The sequence below is a fragment of the Balaenoptera ricei genome, chromosome 21 (assembly GCF_028023285.1).
Source record: "Balaenoptera ricei isolate mBalRic1 chromosome 21, mBalRic1.hap2, whole genome shotgun sequence".
Classification (NCBI taxonomy): domain Eukaryota; kingdom Metazoa; phylum Chordata; class Mammalia; order Artiodactyla; family Balaenopteridae; genus Balaenoptera; species Balaenoptera ricei.
In genome coordinates, this window is record NC_082659.1 from 31193339 (window position 1) to 31213812 (window position 20474).

The window sequence follows — 20474 nt, forward strand, 5'->3', positions numbered from 1 at the left end:
TTACACTGCTTCATGATTCATTATGCACATAGCGCTTGGACAGGAACATTTATGGATGTCATCATATGTTAATCCTATTTTAAGGCCAAGCAGTTGAGCTATAATAACGGAAAATCCCTCCAACGTTATTGCACCTGGATACTAAGATAAAGAAGGTTGAAGAGAAAACCATTATATAAGAAGAAAACAAAAGCAAGTAATACATCAAAACAGTTTTGTTCCTATAAAATTTTATATTTTAATACTTTTTCATGTTGACCATATTTTACATTTTATTTTGATAAATCATTGATATGACTATCCATACTAGTTAATTTATTAAGAAGCATGATATAAAGTAAAATGTAATCAAACTACCAATATGTACTGGTGTAAAATTAGGCACGCCCAGATTCTATAGCCTTAAGCACACTTAGTGTTTCTGATGTAACCAATATAAAACACATTTATTTAACTTTCTTATTAAATCAATTCATTAAATTAACAATTATGAATTCAGTATATACATGTGTCAGGCACTATGATAAAAGATGAGAATATAGTGGCATGCATGAAAGATGGAGCTTATATTACAAAAGAGGAGAAAGAAAATTAGTAGGAAATTAATAACGAACTCCCCAAATATAAAGAGATCATGAAAAGTGCTCTTAAGGAATGGAGTGCTCTAATAGAGAATTCTGAGGAGGGGTATAAGATACAGATAAGATACTTAGGAAAATCTATTTGTGGAATTGATGTTTAGGCCGAGATAGAAAATTTGGAAAATGACCCAGCCTTATTAATAGCGGTAGGGAGCTTGTATGGGAACCTGTTCAAAGGCTGTAGTATAATGAGTGAAGTGAAGGAATGGCAGAACGGAAGTTCGAGATATAGGCAAGACTATGGTAAAGAAATTTGGAGTGAGATGTTACCAGAAAAAGATTGGTGGTAGTGCAGAGTGGCATTTCTTATGATTTAACATGGATAAATAAACTGTGATACTTTTCTCATCTTTTTAATCATTACAAGAAAAATTCTTAGAACTTCTCTAATTTTTCTACATCAATAAAAATTTATAGTGAGTAAAACTGAATTAATACCTAAAAGAAAAAATATTGTGTGTATGTATGTGCATGTGTGTGAATGAAAACATAGAATATTATCTAGCAACATGGAAAAATGACTTAGTAGGTACCCTCTCTTGAAAAAAAGGGAAAATCCCAGTGTCAGAATTTGAAAGGAGGCTAAAGACAAATCAGAACATGAGAGATGATATCTGGCTAACCACCAAGTTTCAGGGCAAGATATAGGAACCAGAAGCTGGACTTTTACTGCCAACACACAGAAAGGAGAAACAGTCTTATATTTTCATATTTATATAGTTGAAAACAAATCTCCTGTATAAAGGCATGCTACAGAATAAAATAAGCCCTTAATTATACTGTGCAGGAAGAGAAGATAGATTACACACAAAAATTAATAACAGGAATAAAAAAGATGACATCAGTAAAGATCCTCAGATTAAAAAGAGCTATGATGTGCAAAAGAATGACATTGGAAACTTGTCATATACCACTTACAAAAATTTACTTGAAATGGATTAAAGACTTAAACATAAGACCTGAAACTGTAAAAGTTTTAGAAGAAAACATATGGCAAAAGCTGTTTGATATTGGTCTTGGCAATGATTTTATTGGATTTCACATCAAAAGCACAGGCAACAAAAGCAGAAATAAACAAGTGGGACAACATCCAACGAAAATATGTCTACACAGCAAAGGAAACAATCGACAAAATCAAAAAGCAACCTTTGGAAATGGAGAAAATATTTGCAAACCATATACCTGATGAGGTGATTTTAAAAATATATAAGGAGCTCATAGAACTCAATAGCCAAAAAGCCCCAAATAACTCAATTAAAACATGGACAAAGGGGCTGAACACTTTTTTTCCCCAAATAATACATATGAATGGCCACCAAGTATATGAAAAGATGCTCAACATCTTTTGTCATGTCAGAGAGATACAAATCAAAACCACAGTGAGATATCACCTTCTACAAGATAGGATCGATAATATCAAAGAGAGATAACGAATGAGGACGTGAAGAAAAAGCAGCCCTGGTGCACTGTTGGTGGAAATGTAAGCTGATACAGTCATTGTGGAAAATAGTATGCAGCTTCCTCAAAAAATTGAAAACAGAATTATCATATGAGCCAGCAGTGCCACTTCTGGGCATATACGCAAAGAAAACGAGACCCCTTTCTGAACTCCCATGTTCACGGCAGCATTATTCTCAATAGCCCAGGTTTGGAAAGAACCTGCATGTTCACCAGTGAATGAATGGGTAAAGAAAACGTGGTAGCTATACAGTGGAATATTAGTCAGTTATAGAAAAGAAGGAAGTCCTGACGTTTGTGACAACATAGACGACCTTGAGGGCACTATGCGAAGTGAACTAAGTCAGACAGAGAAGGACAAACACCGCATGATTTCATATGTGGGATCTAAAACAAACGAACAGAAAACGAAACGGAAACAGATGCACAGATACAGAGAACAAACTGGTGGTCAGCAGAGGTGGGGACTGCTGGTGAGATGGGTGAAATTCATGAAGGTGATTAAAAGGTGCTGACGGAGAAAGACAAATACTGTATGGGATCACTTACATGTGGAATCTAAAACAAAAAAAAAAAGACGAAAACCACTGACCTCACAAAAACAGAGAGAATGGTGGTCCCTAGGAGCTGGGGAATTGGGGAAATGGGAAGAGGTTGGCAAAAGGTTACAAACTCTCAGTTATAAGATGGATGAATAAGTCCTGAGGATCTAATGTACAGCATGGCGACTATAGTTACTAATACTGTATTATATACTTGAAATTTGTTAAGAGAGTGGATCATAAGCACTCTCATAAATAAAATAGGTAAACTATGTGAGTTGATGGATATATTAATTCATTTTGAGAATCATAAATAACTTATATCAAATTATCACACTGTACACTTTAATTATATTAGTATTTTATTTGTCAATTATACCTCAATAAAGCCATGGGAGGGGGGGCAGGAAGAGCTGTGGTGTGTGTGTGCACATGTGTGTGCACAAATACAGGAAAAACATAGAGAAGAAAAATGAATATTGGACAGTTTCAATAGAGACTTGGAATCTATAGTATAGAATCTAATAGATACTTCAGGTCATGAAGAAATTGGAGCCTGCCAGGCATTAACAGAAGCTTGCAGCATTGGTCAGGAGTCCATGCTCAAAGGAAACTAACTCTAGAAAGAGACAGTTTTTGTGACATTTAGACTCAGGCCAGGTGTAATAGACATGGCATGTGGGTTCACAGGGAACTCATGGGAAAAATTTTTACTATTTCTGGCCTGGAAAATATAAAATGTGAATATGAGGAGGATGATGACTGCCAAATACACAAACAGAAAGCTTCAGAAAGAAGACCCTCCAAATTCTGACCCCCACATTTCTGGCTGATTTTTGAGACACTCATACATGGAACAACCTCAACACAACTGAAGATCTCAGCTGAGGCTAGAGCTGTTGTTCATGAGGAAGAGCTGCTGTTCTGAATTTAACCGAGAGCACTGCATGACAAAACAAGCAAACACAAAATCAACCCTCATCAGAGAAAAGCAGCAGAATCCAGACTCCCTATGAACGTTACAATGTTCAAGGTAACAAAGAATATCATTGAAAATGCCATATAAACTGAATTGGGGTGTGAACAATGGCCCATAAAACTGATCCAGAATGTGTATTTTAGAAAATAAATTGTCTTCTGAAATGGAAGATTTAAAGAGAAATCAGTATCTCATGACATAATTCTCAGAAATATCCTGAATACAGCCCAAAATTACTCATCATACCAAGAACCAGGAATATCTCAACTGTAATCAGAAAAGACAACAGAGAGCAAAACCAAGATGGTTCATACATTGCATTCTGCAACAAGGATTTTAAAGTAACTACCATAAAAATGCTCCAACAAGCTATTACAAAAACTGTTAAAAGAAATTAAAAAACAGAAAATCTCATTGAAGAAATAGATAATATAAAAAGAACCAAATGAAAGTTTCAGAACAGAAAAATACAATAATAAAAAAATAAATAAAACCTCAATAGATGAACTTAGTAGCAAAATGGAGATGTCATAAGGGAGAATCAGTAAATATAAAGATTGATTAGGGGCTTCCCTGGTGGCGCAGTGGTTGAGAATCCGCCTCCCAGTGCAGGGGACACAGGTTTGGGCCCTGGTCCGGGAAGATCCCACATGCCGCAGAGCAACTAAGCCCGTGCGCCACCACTACTGAGCCTACGCTCTAGAGCCCACGAGCCACAACTACTGAAGCCCGTGTGCCACAACTACTGAAGCCCACACACCTAGAGCCCATGCTCTGCAACAAGAGAAGCCACTGCAATGGGAAGCCTGCACACCACAACAAAGAGTAGCCCCCGCTCGCCGCAACTAGAGAAAGCCTGCATGCAGCAATGAAGACCCAAAGCAGCCAAAAATAAATAAATAAATAAATAAATAAATTTAAATATAAAAAAAGACACAATTCTCACAATTGAGAGAAGCACTAGACAATCGGAAATTGTTTAGAAGACATGAACAATACTATCATACTACAATGCCTATAAACTACTCAACTGCAGCATGATATACATCTTGTGAGTTTTGTAACATATGTAGCCTAAAGCAAGGTGTTTATGGACTTCAATGATTGCAAGGTTTGTACCCATGACATGAAGTAGCACAATTTAACACTCTGGGAAAAGTTAAGTCAATCACTCAAGGCTGGGAAAAAGAGAACCCAAAGAGAGCAGATGAAATAATTCCTGGAAATCACACAGAACTGGGAATAATTGCTGGGCACACCAGCCAGAATAGAAACATTCATAATTCATGGCGCTTTGGATAGAGGGACTTAGAAGTGTACTGTCTCCTGATTAGTCTGGAAAAATTCACTCTGTATGAAATGCCTCCTGCTGCCACCTGAGAGTATTTGAAAGAATGTCTGGACAGGATCAAACTCTTTCCAAGTAACTTGACTGTGTCCTAGGATAGGAAAAATAACACACAGACACACACACTCACACACACGCACACACACATGCACATAAATATGCAGCAACCAGCAAGGTATAATTCAAAGTAGGCAACCAAATAAAATTTACAGAGCAGTAGATATCAGTGAAAATGGCCAAGTAGGTAGCTCCAAGGACCTACCTGCTGCTCCACAAAAATACTGAAAATTTGAGAAAAAAATCGTCAGCATCAAATTTGTCAAAACTCTAGAAAATAGTCAAAGATTCACAGCAATAAAGTGAATGCTGAAACTAGAAAAAGGCAACTTGAGAATTTATAACTTGTATTTTAAAACACTACTGGAATATTAGGTTAAAATATTTATTAAGATTTTTTTTTATAGACAACTTAAAAATAGTAGGAAAGCACTGTGGCATTTTCACTTCCTCTAACCCTGCCCCAGTCTCCAGCATGGATTTATTTCTGGGCTCTTCATTCTGTTCCATTTGTCTATATAGCTGTTTTTAAACCAGTACTATACTGTTTTGATTACTGCAGCTTTGTAATATATTTTGAAATCAGAAAATGTGATGCCTCCAGCTTTGTTCTTCTTGCTCAAGATTTCTTTGGCTGTCCTGAGTCTTTTGTGATTACACATGAATTTTAGGACTGTTGTTTGCTATTTCTGTAGATAATGCCATTGAGGTTTTGATAAGGATTCACTGAATTTGCAGCTCACTTGGGATAATATGGACATTTTAACAGTATTAATTCTTCCAATCAGTGGATATGGATGTCTTTTCATTTATCTGTGTCTTCTTTAATTTCTTTCATTTGTGTTTTAGAACTTTTCACCTCTCTGGTTAAAGTTATTCCTAAGTATTTTATTCTTCTTGATGCTATTGTGAATGGGATTGGTTTATTAATTTCCTTTTTCAGATAGTTCATTGTGTATAAAAACATGACTCATTTTTGTATATTGATTTGTTTCTGCAAGTTTACTGAATTTGTTTATTAGTTTTAAGAGTTTTGTTATTGTTGTTTCATATTTAGGACTTTCACACATATGACCATGTCATTTACAAACAGAGATAATTTTACTTCTTTTCCAATTTGGATGTCTTTTCTTTCTTTTTTCTTTCTTTCTTTCTTTCTCTCTCTCTGTTTTGTTTGTTGGTTGGTTTTTTTGGTCTAATTGCTCTGCCTAGGACCTCCAGTACCATGTTGAATAGAAGTGGGGAGAGTGGGTATCCCTGCCTTGTACCAGATCTTAGATGGAAAGTTTTCAGTTTTTCCCCATTAATTATGATGCTACTTGTGGGCTCTTCATAATGTCCTTCATTGGACTGAAGTTATTTTCTTCTACTTTTGAAAGTAAAAGGAAATTTTTTGAGAGGTTTCATCATGAATGGATGTTAAAATCTGTCAAATGCTTTTTCTGATTCTATTGAGATGATCATGTGGATTTTCTCTATAATTTTGTTCTCACGGTGTATCACATTGAATACTTTGTGTATGTTGAACCTATGTTAAACATATGTTGCATCCCAGGAATAAATCCCTCTTGGTCATAGTGTATAATACTTTTAATATGCTAAATTTGGTTGAATTTCGTTTGCTATAATTTTGTTGAGGAGTTTTGCATCTATGTTTACCAGGGATGTTGGCCTGTAGTTTTTTTTCCTGTGGCATCTTTGGCTTTGGCGTCACGGTGATGCTGGTCCCATAAAATGAGTTTGGAAGTGTTCCTTTGTTTATTTTTTGCAAGATTTTCAGAAGGAATGGTATAAATTCTTCTTTGAATTCTTGATAGAAATATCCAATGAAGCGATCTGGTCCTGGACTTTTATTTATTAGGAGGTTTGGGATTACTATACTAATTCAACCTCCTTATTTGTTATTGGACCATTCAGTCTTTCTATTTCTTCTTGATTCAGTGTTGTTAGGTTGTATGTCTCCAGGAATTTATCCGTTTCTTCCAGGTCATCTGATTTGTAGGCATAAAATCATTCCTAATACTCCTTTATTATCCTTTTTATTTATCAGGCATCCATTGTAATGTCTCCTCTTTCATTTCTGATTTCATCCATTTGAGTCTTTTTTTTTGCTTAGTTTAGATAAGGGTTTGTCAATTGTGTTTGTCTTTTAAAAAAATCAACTAGCTTTGTTGAAATTTTCTATTGTTTTTCTACCCTCTATTTAATTTATTTCTGCTCTAAACAAAGTCTTCAGAAAAACAGAAATGGAGAAAATATAACTCATTTTATGTAGTCATTATTAGCCTGATATCAAATCCAGAAATACTCAATATCAGAAAAGATAACTAAAGTTCAATGTAACTCATCAACATAAAGGCAAATTTTCTTAAAATGTTACCAACTCAAAGGCAACAATAAATTAAAAAAAGACAATATATCAAGACAATGCAGGAATGCAAAGCAGGTTCAAAAACTGAAAATTGGTCAATAATATACTCACCATATTAACAGACTAAAGAATAAAAATCATGTGTCTCAATAAATGTAGAAAAAGGCATTTGACAAAATTTAACATCAATTTCTGGAAGAACAAACAAACAAAGAACACTAAGCATGTGGGGATCAAAAGGAGCTTCCATAACCTGATAAAGGACATCTACCAAAAAACCTATGACTAACATTGTACAAAATGGTGAAAGACAATGCATTTCCTTGAAGATTGGGAAGAAAGCAAGGATTAGGACTCTCACCATTTCTACTCGACAACATAATGGGGATTCTACCTGGTGGAATAAGTCAAGAAAAAGAAAAAGCATGCATATTGAAATGAAATAAATAAAATTATCTCTATTCTCAGATGAACTAATTATCTACATAGAGAATTCCAGTCTATCAAACAGCTCATACAACTAACTGTCTTTCCCAGCCTACAGAGGGTAGTCACCACAGGAAGCATAGATAAAAGTTGGGTGAGTTTGATGGACATCATAAATATACTCCAATAGCTCTATGTCTATAAGACAATGAATTCCTTTCTTTTCATTACACCAAGTTCACAGCAAATAGATGACCACTGATCACACATATCAGTCAATCAATAAAATGATTAAAACCAATCCCAAATGTTTGAGCTGGCACCCCAAATCCAAAATCTCAAGTACTTTCACCTATATTAATAAATTTAGTATGAATCAAATATCATTCTGTTCTTCTTTGTTTAGAACAATTAATATCTATTCCTTCAATTGTTCCCCATTGCTTTGGTTTATAAACTGTTGCCTTCCAGGGAAGCCCTCCCAACTTTTATTTTGAATCAGTGAACATAAGGGCTGATGGGAATAGAGCAGGGGTCAGTAAACTATGGTCCAGAGACCAAGCCTGACTTGTGACCTGTTTTGGTAAAGTCTGCAAGTAAGAATGTTTTTTAAGTTTTTTAAATAGTTGAAAAAAATCAAAAGAAGAACACTATTTTGTGGCAAATGAAAATTATATGAGACTCAAATTTTAGTAATGATACATAAAGTTTTAATGAAACACGGTCTTGCTCATTCATCTGTACCTGTCTACACTGACTCTTTACAGATCACATGGCCTGCAAAGCTGAAAACATTTACTATCTGGCCCTTTACATACAGTTTGCTAATCCTTAAGACAGAACTTGAAGTGAATGTATCATTATAAGGCATCCAACTCAAATAATGCCATGAGAGGATTTCTAAGCAAGAGAAGCTAGAAGGCTCACCTCACCAGACAGATGAGGATCAGCTACTACAAAAAAATCCTTAGACAGATTTGGGGTTTTAGAATTATCAGATTCATCTTGCTTGGTTCATCCAATGTTACCATCCCAAATCTAAAGTCTCACTCCTTTCCGATTAATACCCTAATTATAAAATAACAGATTTGGTGCCACCTTGCATTTTTAATTCTGCAACATGAACAATTAATCTGGGTTGTGATTCTCAGCTATATTTGCCTAGTAGTTACAAGAAAAAAGAGATTATTTTAAAGCCACCACAGGATCCAAGAAGAATTTAATAAAAGCAACTGAGTAACAGGTAACAAACAAATTATTGTTGAAGCAACAGAGGATGATGAGGCGACTCTGAGACTAGAAAAGCAGAATGTTGCTACCAACGCCAAGACTGGATGGATGTATGAATGAGGAACTACCATTAGAATTCATAAACAAGTGCTGATCAGAAGGAGGAAAAACCACAGAGGGAGGGGGTGTTTCACACGACCAGGAAGCAATGGTTCTGAGGCACTGCTCCAGGCAGGGCCAGAATGTAAAGACACTGACACTTCCCTTCCTCTCTCCAATCATCCACATTTGCTGAACATACCCAAAAGCCAGAAGCCAAAGAAGTCCAGGGAACATATTGTTCTTATGATGTAATCAGAGCAGGTAATAAGGAGAAAATGGATCTGAGAGCACCTAGTGAGTGACTGATCTGCAATATAAATATTAAGAGATATTAGAGGATGTAAGAATACAAGAAAAAAGTTAAATAAGAGAAAAAAAATAGATGATGAGTCAAAATGCTCTCATATATAATTAACCAAGTTCCAGAGAGAAAAGGGAAAGAAAAAGATTAGCAAACAAATAATATTGATATAATAAAATTTCTCAGGTCAGACGTAAATTAGTATCCAGATTGAAAGGGCTTCAATACAACAAGCATATTGGATGATAAAAGATACCACGCAATGATAAAAAGATCTTAAATGTTTCTGCAGAGAAAACAAGCAGACCACATACAAATAAGTGAGACTAAGAACGGTGTTAAATTTCTAAAGAGAAAGTAAAAGGAGAGGACTTTTAAAATTCCAAGGTGCAATTATTTCAAAACCAAAATTAACCAAACAATCTTTTAAAATAGCTACATTTTCAATGACGCAACTCCCAAACAAGTTACTACCCACCTACTTTTTCGGTAAATTATAGGAGCGTGTATTCTAACCAAAATGAGTAAGCAAGCCAGGAAAGAATACACATATTCCAAAGGAGACAAGACAGAAGATTCTTAAACAGCTATGCAAAAAGTCCAACGTGGATTGGTTAAAAAAAAAAAAAAAAAGATACATCTATAGAGTTAAAAAAAAAAAAGGAATTTCTGAATCATGTAGAAAAGTGGAGGCAATTTATAACTTAATTAAAGACTTTGGACAAAAACAGTATGATGCAACTACTAATTTGGGAAGAACCAAAAGTTATGCAATAAAGGCGACAATCTCAGTTCATTATTTGCCTCATCAGAGAATTAAACACAATTCTAATAATCTATATAATTATAGAGAGGAAGAATAGAAGAGGCAGAATGTAGAAATGATGAGCTATTAGGATGTTAAATTCTGACTTCAACACAGGAAGTCAATAGATAATGCCTAAATTTGAATACTCAAGAAATTTAATGGGCATATTATTTAGAAATATAGAGTAAAAGGATGAACAAACTATTCCTACACATACAAACATGAATAACTATCACAGACATAATTTTGAGCAAATATGTGGCAGACACACACAAGAACACACACTCTATTATATCATTTACAGAAAGCTCAAAGAAAGATCAAATTAACCAGTGATTACGTGTCAGGATAGTGGTTTTCTTTGGTAAGTGTAGTAAGTGAGAGGAAGCATGATTCTTCTGAACTGTTGATAAGATTTTATCTCTTGATCTCTGGGATGTTTATACCTATGTATTGACTTGGCCAAAATTAATTATGCTATACACTTATGACTTGTGCAATGTTCTCTATATATGATGTACTTCAATAAAACTTTTATTTGAAAGGAAATAGACATTAAGTTGTATGCCAGGAGGGAGAGGTTGACAAAAAAAGGGGAAAGAGGATTCAAGGAGTATAGATTATGCAAAGGACTGATTTAGTTGTTTTCAGTATGTCTTGTAAAACGATTTTTATTCATAATATGTGCATTACTTGATAAAAATTTTGAAAGAAAAAATAATAGTAGTAGAGTTATATGTTTCAACATGTATACATCTTTTAACAAGCTATTCAAAATAGTTCTGAAATGATACATAAAGTAAGAACAATGCTGAACAATAATATATAGTTAATGGATACATATATTTGCAACAATAGTATGAAGTATGCAAAAAATGGCAAGTATGAAATCATGACTTTTGCTATTTCTTGAATTTGAAGGAGACATAACAGGAAGCTTTAACTTTTCTCTAAGGTTTTATGTCCTTAGAAAATCTGATGCAAAGTTAGTGTCCATTATACCTAGCTGGTGAAGGGGTATATTAATGTTTGTTCATATTATTTCCCTATGTTTGAAATTTATGATTAAAACAACTTTCTGAGATTAAAATAATGTTGTCCCAACAAAATAATGATAGAGATATAGAGAAAAAAAATCAAGTTTACTTAACTATGTAAAATAATACTTTTAAAATACGATATAAAGTTAAAAAAAAAAAACAGTAAAGAAGGATACAAATTACATACCACAGCAATACCTGCATCACAACTTTTATTGCATATTGTGCCAGGAAATGTTGCTCCCACATATTTAGGCTGTTTCCTGTAACTACATCATTATAGTATGGCTTTTTCATTAGCATGGTTATTCAGAACAATTTACTAGGTTATTTATTAAATTAAATCTCCCAAATAATTTAAAATAATTTGTCAAACATACAATTTTTTATCTGAATAATATCTAATATATTATACAAAGTGCTCAAATCATTGAAAACTGTAATTCACTTTAATGCCAGTTTTCTTTCCTAAACTAACTCCTTGACTTGATACAATTTTATTTATCTCAAATTCTCCTTAGTTTCCCTTACTCAGCATTCACTGTTTTGGTCACTAAAAGTTAAAACGAAAGGGATTTTTAATCTGTAGGGAAGAAATCTTGCCTGTTCTAAAGATAAGCAGTTTTAAAAATTAAATGTAACCAAAAAACTCAAATCTTTCTTTATCAAACAGTAGACATGAAATGTATTCACATAACAAGGTAATGTTAACAGAATAGTGTCAATTTTACATCATTAGTAAGCTGAGGCTTGTATGTATTCATAGTATCGTTGATATCATAAAAGTTCATGAAAGACAGACTTTTTTGCATAAATTATACTCCAAAATATTTTGTCATATAAGTGATTCAGGTTGTTTTATTTTTATTATATTTCCAACCACACTATCACTTCAGTGGCAACAGCTATGTTTTCTTTAACATTTTCCAAGGGGCCTACAGAAAGCTGAAGAACACAATAAAGGCATTAAATTATAAAATTAATGGAATTATTTATGTATATCTCTTTATTAATGTAGAACATTGTGCTTACATAAGTAAGAATGTTACGTCATGGGGCCGTAGGATAAGATAGTCCTGTTTCCACGTCAAAAATCTTTGTAATAAATCATCAGCATCCCCATTAGTAGAAATTTGGTTTTTATCTGACCACAATTCCAAGGCGGATAGTATCACAGTCAATTTGAACTGACTAAACATCTAAAAATAAGATTTACAGTATATTTATTCAAATAACATAAATCATTACATCAAAACAGTACAAAAAAATAAAAAGTTTACTTGATTACTTTGGATATTAAACCAAATAAAGGGCTTTAAGTCATTAATTTGTCATGATATAATGGAAAGGTTTTCAATGACTTTTTACAAAATTGTAAATGTAAAAAAGTTAAAACTTACTGTGTTGACAAGGCCAATAAGCTGAATAATTTTCTGCATTACAGCCATCGTTTCTGATCCCATATAATCATGCTGAAAAAGAAATTTTTATGATTCTTTTAAAAAGTGTGAGTGACAGCAATTTTTTTTCTATGGCAAATATATCTTGGTGATACCAGGCAGGAAAACCATAGGATTTGTCAGACAATTTAAAGCATACTAACATAAAGATGATAATATTTACAATAAATGAAAACAAACAACAAAAAGAAAAAAATCATACTTGGGCATTCAACATAGATTCTCACTTGTTATATATTTTAAAGACATTGTCCAGCAGAAACAATTGAAATCCTCAAGAAGTACTAAAATAACTTCACAGATCCCTCTGTATTATAAAGGGATTTCTTGAGGTAGACATTTTCTATAACACAGAGGGAATCAACCACAGTATTTCCCATTGTATGCTTAGTAATTAAAGAAGAAGCAAATACGTAAGCATTAAAAAATAATCAAAACGCTCAAATAAATCTTTAGGAAAAAAGACAGAAATTGTAATGATGTAAAGTGAAGATTATGTGGAATGACTGATTCAAAAAGGTTTGATAAAGAACAAGATGAAATAGGGTAAAGGAAAAAAGAAAGGAAAGAATTTTGCCTCTGAAACTCATAAATACATTTTTTAAAACTAAAGTATAGTCGATTTACAATCTTATATTAGTTTCAGATGTACAGTATAGTGATTCAATATTTTCATAGATTATATTCCATTCAAAGTTATAAAACACTGCCCCTATTTGCTGTGCTGCATTTCAGTCATCAAGTAAATGCTAATAAAAACCACAGTATGATCTCAGTATTCATACACCAGAATGGCAACAATTTAAAAAAGACTATCAATACCAATTACTTGTGAGAATATGGAAGAACAAATTGTTATAGTCATTTTTGAAAACTATCAATGTCCTCTAAAAGTAATATACACTAACCTGATGATATAACAATTTCACTCTTAGGTAGATACTCAAAAGATATTGTGTCTTCCAAATGGACATTCTTCCAAAGAAGACACACAAGTGGCCAACAGGTACACAAAAAGGTATTCAACATTACTAATCCTCAGGGAAAGGCAAATCGAATCCACAGTGAGATATCACCTCACACCTGTCAGAATGGCTATCATCGAAAAAACAAGAGCTAACAAATGCTGGTGAGGATGTTGAGAAAGGGAACGCTTATGCACTGTTGGTGGGAATGTAAATTGGTACAGCCACTATGGAAAACAATATAATGGTTCCTTAAAGAATTAAAAAAGGAACTACCATATGACCTGACAATCCCAATCCTCAGTATACATCCTAAGGAAATGAAATCAGTATCTCAGAGAGATATCTGCATTCCCACATTTATTGAAACATTATTCACAATTGAAACATTATTCACAATAGCCTAGATATGAAAACAACCTAAGTGCCCATCAACAGATGAATGAACAAAGAAAAAGTGGTATATATGTGCAATGGAATATTACTCAGTCATTAAAAAGAAGGACATTCTCCCATTTGCCACCGCATGATAAACCTGGAGGGCGTTATGCTAAGTGAAATAAGCCAGCCAGAGAAAGACAAAAACTGTATGGTATCACTTATATGTAGAATCTAAAAAAAAAGTCCAATTTCATAGAAACAGAGAAGAGAATTTTGGTTACCAGAGGGGGAAATGGAGAAATGTAGGTCAAAGGGTATGAACTTTCAGTTATAAGAATAAGTTCTGAGGGTCTAATGTGAAGCACAGTGCCTAGAGTTAATAATATGGTATTGTATACTTGAAAGTTGAGAGCAGATCTTTAGTGTTCTCACCACACACACACACACACACACACACACACGCGCACACACGGAAAAAAGAGTTAACTATGTGAGGTGATGAATGTGCTAATTATCTTGATCTTGGTAATCAATCCACAATGTACATGTACATCAAATCTTCACATTGTACAATTTAATTACCTACAATCATATTTATCAATTATGTCTCAAAAAAGTTGGAAAAATATTAACTGAATTGGTCAGACGGTAAAGATCTGATACATTCAAACACTGTGACTAGAGAGGCTACAGCTGGTTAAAGAGAGGGCAAGGCAGTTAGGAGGTGTGGCCAAAGAGACCCTGGCCTAATCTGGGGATGAGGATGCAGGCAGACAACAATGGGCATCCTAGGCTAGTTTGCGGTCCTAATCGTATCTAAGTCACACTTAGAATTAAATATTTATATTTGAAAATAATTAGAAAATTCCATTATATCTTTGAAGTTAAGGAAATTTTTCATTATCTTTAAAGAAAGAAGAGAGACAAACAACAAGGTTCTATGTAGCAAAGGGAGCTATATTCAATATCCTGTGATAAACCAGAATGGAAAAGAATATGAAAAAAAAGAATGTCTATATGTGTATAACTGAGTGACTTTGCTCTACAGCAGAGATTGGCCCAAAACTGTAAATCAACTATACTTCAATAAAAAATAAATAAATAAATAAATAAATAAATAAAATAGGGTTTCCCTGGTGGCGCAGTGGTTAAGAATCCGCCTGCCAATGCAAGGGACACGGGTTCGAGCCCTGGTCCGGGAAGATCCCACATGCCACAGAGCAACTAAGCCTGTGCACCACAACTACTGAACCTGAGCTCTAGAGCCTTCGAGCCACAGCTACTGAAGCCCGCGCGCCTAGAGCCCGTGCTCCACAACAAGAGAAGCCACCGCAATGAGAAGCCCGCGCACAGCAACGAAGACCCAATGCAGCCATTAATAAATAAGTTAATTAATTAATTAACTAAAAAAATAAAAAGGGAAATCTTTTAAAAAATTAAATAAATTAATTAAATAAATAAAAATGTCTGAAGTCTCAAAGGTAAATTACCCCAAATCGGCAATTCCATGTTTTAATTTTTCTATCAACATTTAGCAAAAAGTGTAGCTACCTTTCCATGATCATTAGAAATATTAATTTAGAAACCTGTAAGACAGCTAACAATATTAAACATTTCTATAAATTGGTTTCATAAATTTAATACTCAGAAAAGTTTTAACATTTCAGCTGATGTTCTTTAGGTGATAGTAATAAAACATTAAGATTTAAGAAAGAAAGAAAAAAGAAAGAAAGAAAAGAGAGTGAGGGAAGGAGGGGAGAGTTTGACTTACCAAAGCTTTTTCCACTATAATGTGCATTTCTAGATACTGGGGTAATAGTTCTGAAAGAGTTTTTTCCTGAAAAGAGAATTTATCAAATGTTAACATGTTTTGGATTTGTTAAGCACAGAGAGTGACATGTAAAGGAAGCAAAAAGGATGTATATAAAACCCTCAAGAGGACTTGACAATATAACTTAATTGTAAATCAGAAATTTTGCTTGAAAACAGATTCCAGGTTTAGAGGAATCCCAGGGAGCCTGAGAGCGTAAGGTGGGAGTCTAGGTACTCACTATTAATACTGCATAAGAGAAAGTGAATAGCTCTGTAGCTCCATAGCATAGGCTGTGTGTCCTACTTGATATGAGGTAATAATCCTTGATTGTGCCAAGTCAGTCAGCTATGAATCAACAATTTACTACATTGTAATTTAGTACTCTAATGGTAATTTCTACATGAGCTATATTTCTAACACATTGAGGTACCATTTCACACACAGATTTTTTTTTTTTTTTAATTTATTTTATTTATGTATTTTTGGCTGTGTTGGGTCTTCGTTGCTGCACACGGGCTTTCTCTAGTTGTGGCTCGCGGGCTCTACAGCGCCGGCTCAGTAGTTGTGACGCACGGGCTTAGCTGCTCCGCGGCATGTGGGATCTTCCCGGACCAGGGCTCGAACCCGTGTCCCCTGCATTGGCAGGCGGATTCTTAACCACTGTGCCATCAGGGAAGTCCCTCACACACAGATATTTTAAAGAAACCAAAATTTCTTCCTTGACCCAAGTGTATTGGTAAATAAATCGAAGAGTAAGGAGGATACAAAGATTGGGTCTGTCATAAAATAGCTTACTATAAATAAACAGGCAAACAAACAAACTGGACTTGACGGTAGAGCCTAGGTTTATATTTCCATAGGGAAGCAAACTACACCTGCATCTTACATATGTATATACTGAGATGCTGATTTTTTTCCTTTGTGTTCAACATTAACTTTAAAAGTATTCTGTATTTTGGTTACCCTTACTGTGCCTGTATAAAATATAAGTCAATGTTGACAACCATGTCTTCTGCATTGCAGCTTGACTGAGTATAATTATAAATTATGTGTGCACCATAACCAATTTCGAGTATGTTTCTGCACAGTAGGTTTCATATTTTAATAACAGCATTGTTTTTATCCTATTTGCCTTTCCAAATTTATATTCTTATTTTCAAAATAATAAACAAAAAATGTAACTTTGATACCTATGTTTTAAAACGAACTTATAATACTATTTATTCACCATAATGTCAGGTGTCACTTTCAATAAAACGAACTTCAAAATTCATTCGTTTTTAATAGGTTATCTTTATTTCCTTTTGTAAAACTTTGTGTTCATTTTTAAAAAGTAAGTATTGAATCATAGAATATTGCCAAAAAAGATCACTATATCTCATGTATCATTCACTCAGTTTCCCCCAGTGGTTACATGTTACAAAACTATAGTATGTTTTCAAAACCAGGATATTGACCTGGTACAGTGTGTATGTGTATATCTCTACATCATATTGTCATGTGTATGTTTATATAACCAGCACTGCAATCAAGATACAAAACTATTTTGTCACCACAAAGATTTCCCTTGTTGTACCTGTTTCAAGTCAGATGAGATTATACAGTCAGAGGAAGAGGAGGAAAAAAGAATGGAGAAAAATGAACAGAACCTGTTCTGTTCCTGTAGGGCACTTTCAAGCACACCAACATGCATATAATGGGAGTAACAGAAAGTGAGGGGATAGATAAAAGGGCAGAAAGGATCTTCAAAGAACTAATGGCCAAAAAGTTCCCAAATTTGATGAAAAAACATTAATTTAAACAACCAAGAAGCTTAATGAACTCCAAGTAGGATAAACTCAAAGGGATCCACTCAAAGGCACATCATAAGAAAACTGTCATAAGGCAAAGACAGAGGCTCTTGAAAAAATCAACAAAGAAGGGACTCATCATGTACAAGAAATCCTCAATAAGATGAATAATATTTGATTCTTCATCAGAGACCATGGAGTCCAAAAGATGGTGAACTGAAATATTCAAAGTGATGAAAGAAAGAATTCTATATTCAGCCTACAAGTAAATTAAGAGAGTTTACTAATATACAAATGATTAAGTATTCTAGAAAGATATGTCCCAGTAGTATATAAAGCTATATGTCAAAATATTAAAAGTAATTTTACCAGGGTAGTGGTAACTATTCTTCCTATATTCCTAAATTTTATTCAGTAACATGCATTTTTGTTGGAATAAAAATGGAAAACAAGAAATATTACATAATACATCATACAACAAGCTTGACACACATTATTGCATATTTCCATGTATTTTAGATGGAATATGGATGTTTCATTTACTGCTGTAGAAAAAAGATACCAAATTTTATATTACTTCTCAACAGCTAAGTAGTTCCTTTTCATGATTAACACAATTCTACAGAAGTAATTTTATAGTGCATCATAACATCCGAATTGTCTCAGTTACCTGTGAGTTTAAATGGATTTTATAGGGCTGGTCTTTCTGCCAAATATTGCTGTAATTTTCTGCTAACATTGGCATATCTGGATTGTCATTTTTCACTTGATAAATTATGTGCTCGAATCTTGCTGAAGATTCCAATGGCTCAATTCCATAGCTGATATTTTCAAACTGAAGAAATCCCCTGAATATTTAGAAAGCAGTGATATAAAAATCCTGCATATGATCCCATCAGACCTATAATCCAAAGTGTTGTAAGAAATGAGAAACCATAGTGAGGTACATGTATTAAACCCACTCTCTTTCCCTGCCTTTTCTCAGCTACCATTAGTAACTGAGTAACCACATCTGCGTCAGTTTTTCTCATGTATTAAAAAACAAAATATACTGAAAATTATTTTGTATTTTCTGTATAGTAGTCACATTCATTCAAGATGTATTAATTAAGGCCAAGTATTTGCTGGGAACCAAGACATTTGTTGAGAATTCCAAGAATAAAAAGTTCCTATTCTTACAGGGGTTAGAATAAGGGAAAATGGATATATAGCGTGGAGATCTAAAAAGATTAATATGCAAGAAAACCACATTCAGAGAATGTCAGTTTTCTGAGTTGATATGAGTAAATTCTGGAAATCAGGCAAGCAAAAGGAAGTTAGGAAGAGTTTTTTGCTCTGCTCTGGACCTGTCTTCATCTCATAAACTCACCACCTTCTTCCTGCCACTATCAATGACGAAAATCACTTATCCCTGCCCTTTTACCTCTGAGGTACCTTCTCAATTAGTCATTTTACGTCTGATACCAAGTACACCTAAACTGAGAGCATACAGTATGTGCTTAGCTAAGTAACTAATTAATGTCATTTTCCATAACTGTTTCAGATAACTGATAGATAATACAACAATAACATCTAGGGAGATGTTCTAAAGGATTTGGGTGGGGGGAGGTGTTTGTTTTGTTTTACTGCATCTACCTCTTTCTGCTCAATATCTTGAAAATATCTCCAGTCAGGATTCCCTTGAGTGACTTCATTTCAATTGGCACAACTAAGGTCCATTTATTAATATTAATATTATTAATAAAAGTAAGGCCATCGTGAAGAAAACGTTCAGATTTGAATTCTCCTTAAATATCCCAGATTTGTGCTTTGCAGCCACTAAGTTTCATTTGAAAGTATATCCTAAGTTTTCATGTATAAATAGCCTCTAAAATGCTATTACCTAAGTCCAGAACAGATGCTGAGTGTCACGACTGAATTTGGAAAATCTGCAACGTATCCTTGGTAATGGCAATGCATCTGAAAAACAGTACAGAGTGGCAAATAAATAAATTGTTTATGCATAAAAGTGTATTGGCAAACATTATAAATATTCAAAACATTTAAAAAGTTGAAAATAATAAGATTGTGTATCATACAGATTTATTAAAATTGATTTTCAAGGAAAATAAGTATTTGACAACTCTCTTTACTTTGTACCACCTAGGTGCCCATGAGTGTTCTCTAGGTCTGGATTTCATCTCTATCATACATGGAATGTGGAATAAAATTGTATGAAACTGCCAACATGGAACAAACATATCCCAATGGTAATGGTAATAATATGTCCACTTCAATAAGGAAACATGTGATAATAAATGTCTAAGACACCTGGGTCTTACCTTAAAATATGAAGACTCAGAATGCAAAGATCCAATTTTGTTATATGTATAAACCAAAAAGTTCTGGGATATGAATGAGCTAAGAAAAACAAAAATAAAAAACTGGTTGAATCATGAATTTATTATGAACATAAACATTAAAATAATAAAAATAACAGTGAAATATATGATTCATATAATAATATTCCTTAACTAGAGTAATTTTAGCATGCCATAACAGTGTAAATTCATAGAACTAGTGTCTCAGAGAGTTTAGGATTTCTTAACACTGGAATAGACTTTGAATCCTCCATATCAGATATTCATGTGTGTGCCTGCCTATGTCTCCATTCAACAAGATTTACTGAGTGTCAATGATCTGACAGATGCTCTTCGAGGCACGGGGATACAGCAGTAAACAAAAGAGAAAACCACAGGTCTTCACGGCAGTGAGAGACACAT

General features: G+C 33.9%; 2 protein-coding genes across 2 annotated transcripts in view; both read right to left on the minus strand.

Annotated features, from left to right (window-relative positions):
* Positions 1-18414, minus strand: LOC132356545 (disintegrin and metalloproteinase domain-containing protein 18-like). The gene is made up of 5 exons (XM_059909399.1): positions 18383-18414; positions 12704-12775; positions 12336-12502; positions 11491-11572; positions 1-141 (listed from the first exon to the last, which is right to left on the minus strand). The coding sequence occupies exons 2-5, from the start codon at positions 12764-12766 to the stop codon at positions 1-3; spliced, it is 453 nt and encodes a 150-aa protein (XP_059765382.1). The 5' UTR covers positions 12767-12775; positions 18383-18414.
* LOC132356544 (disintegrin and metalloproteinase domain-containing protein 18-like) overlaps positions 18356-20474 on the minus strand; it is a 10461-nt gene continuing 8342 nt past the window's right edge. The window contains exons 4-6 of the mRNA XM_059909398.1: positions 20034-20112; positions 19595-19671; positions 18356-18560 (exon numbers count right to left, since the gene is read on the minus strand). Of these exons, the coding sequence (XP_059765381.1) occupies positions 18356-18560; positions 19595-19671; positions 20034-20112 (361 nt within the window). The remainder of the gene's footprint in view (positions 18561-19594; positions 19672-20033; positions 20113-20474) is intronic.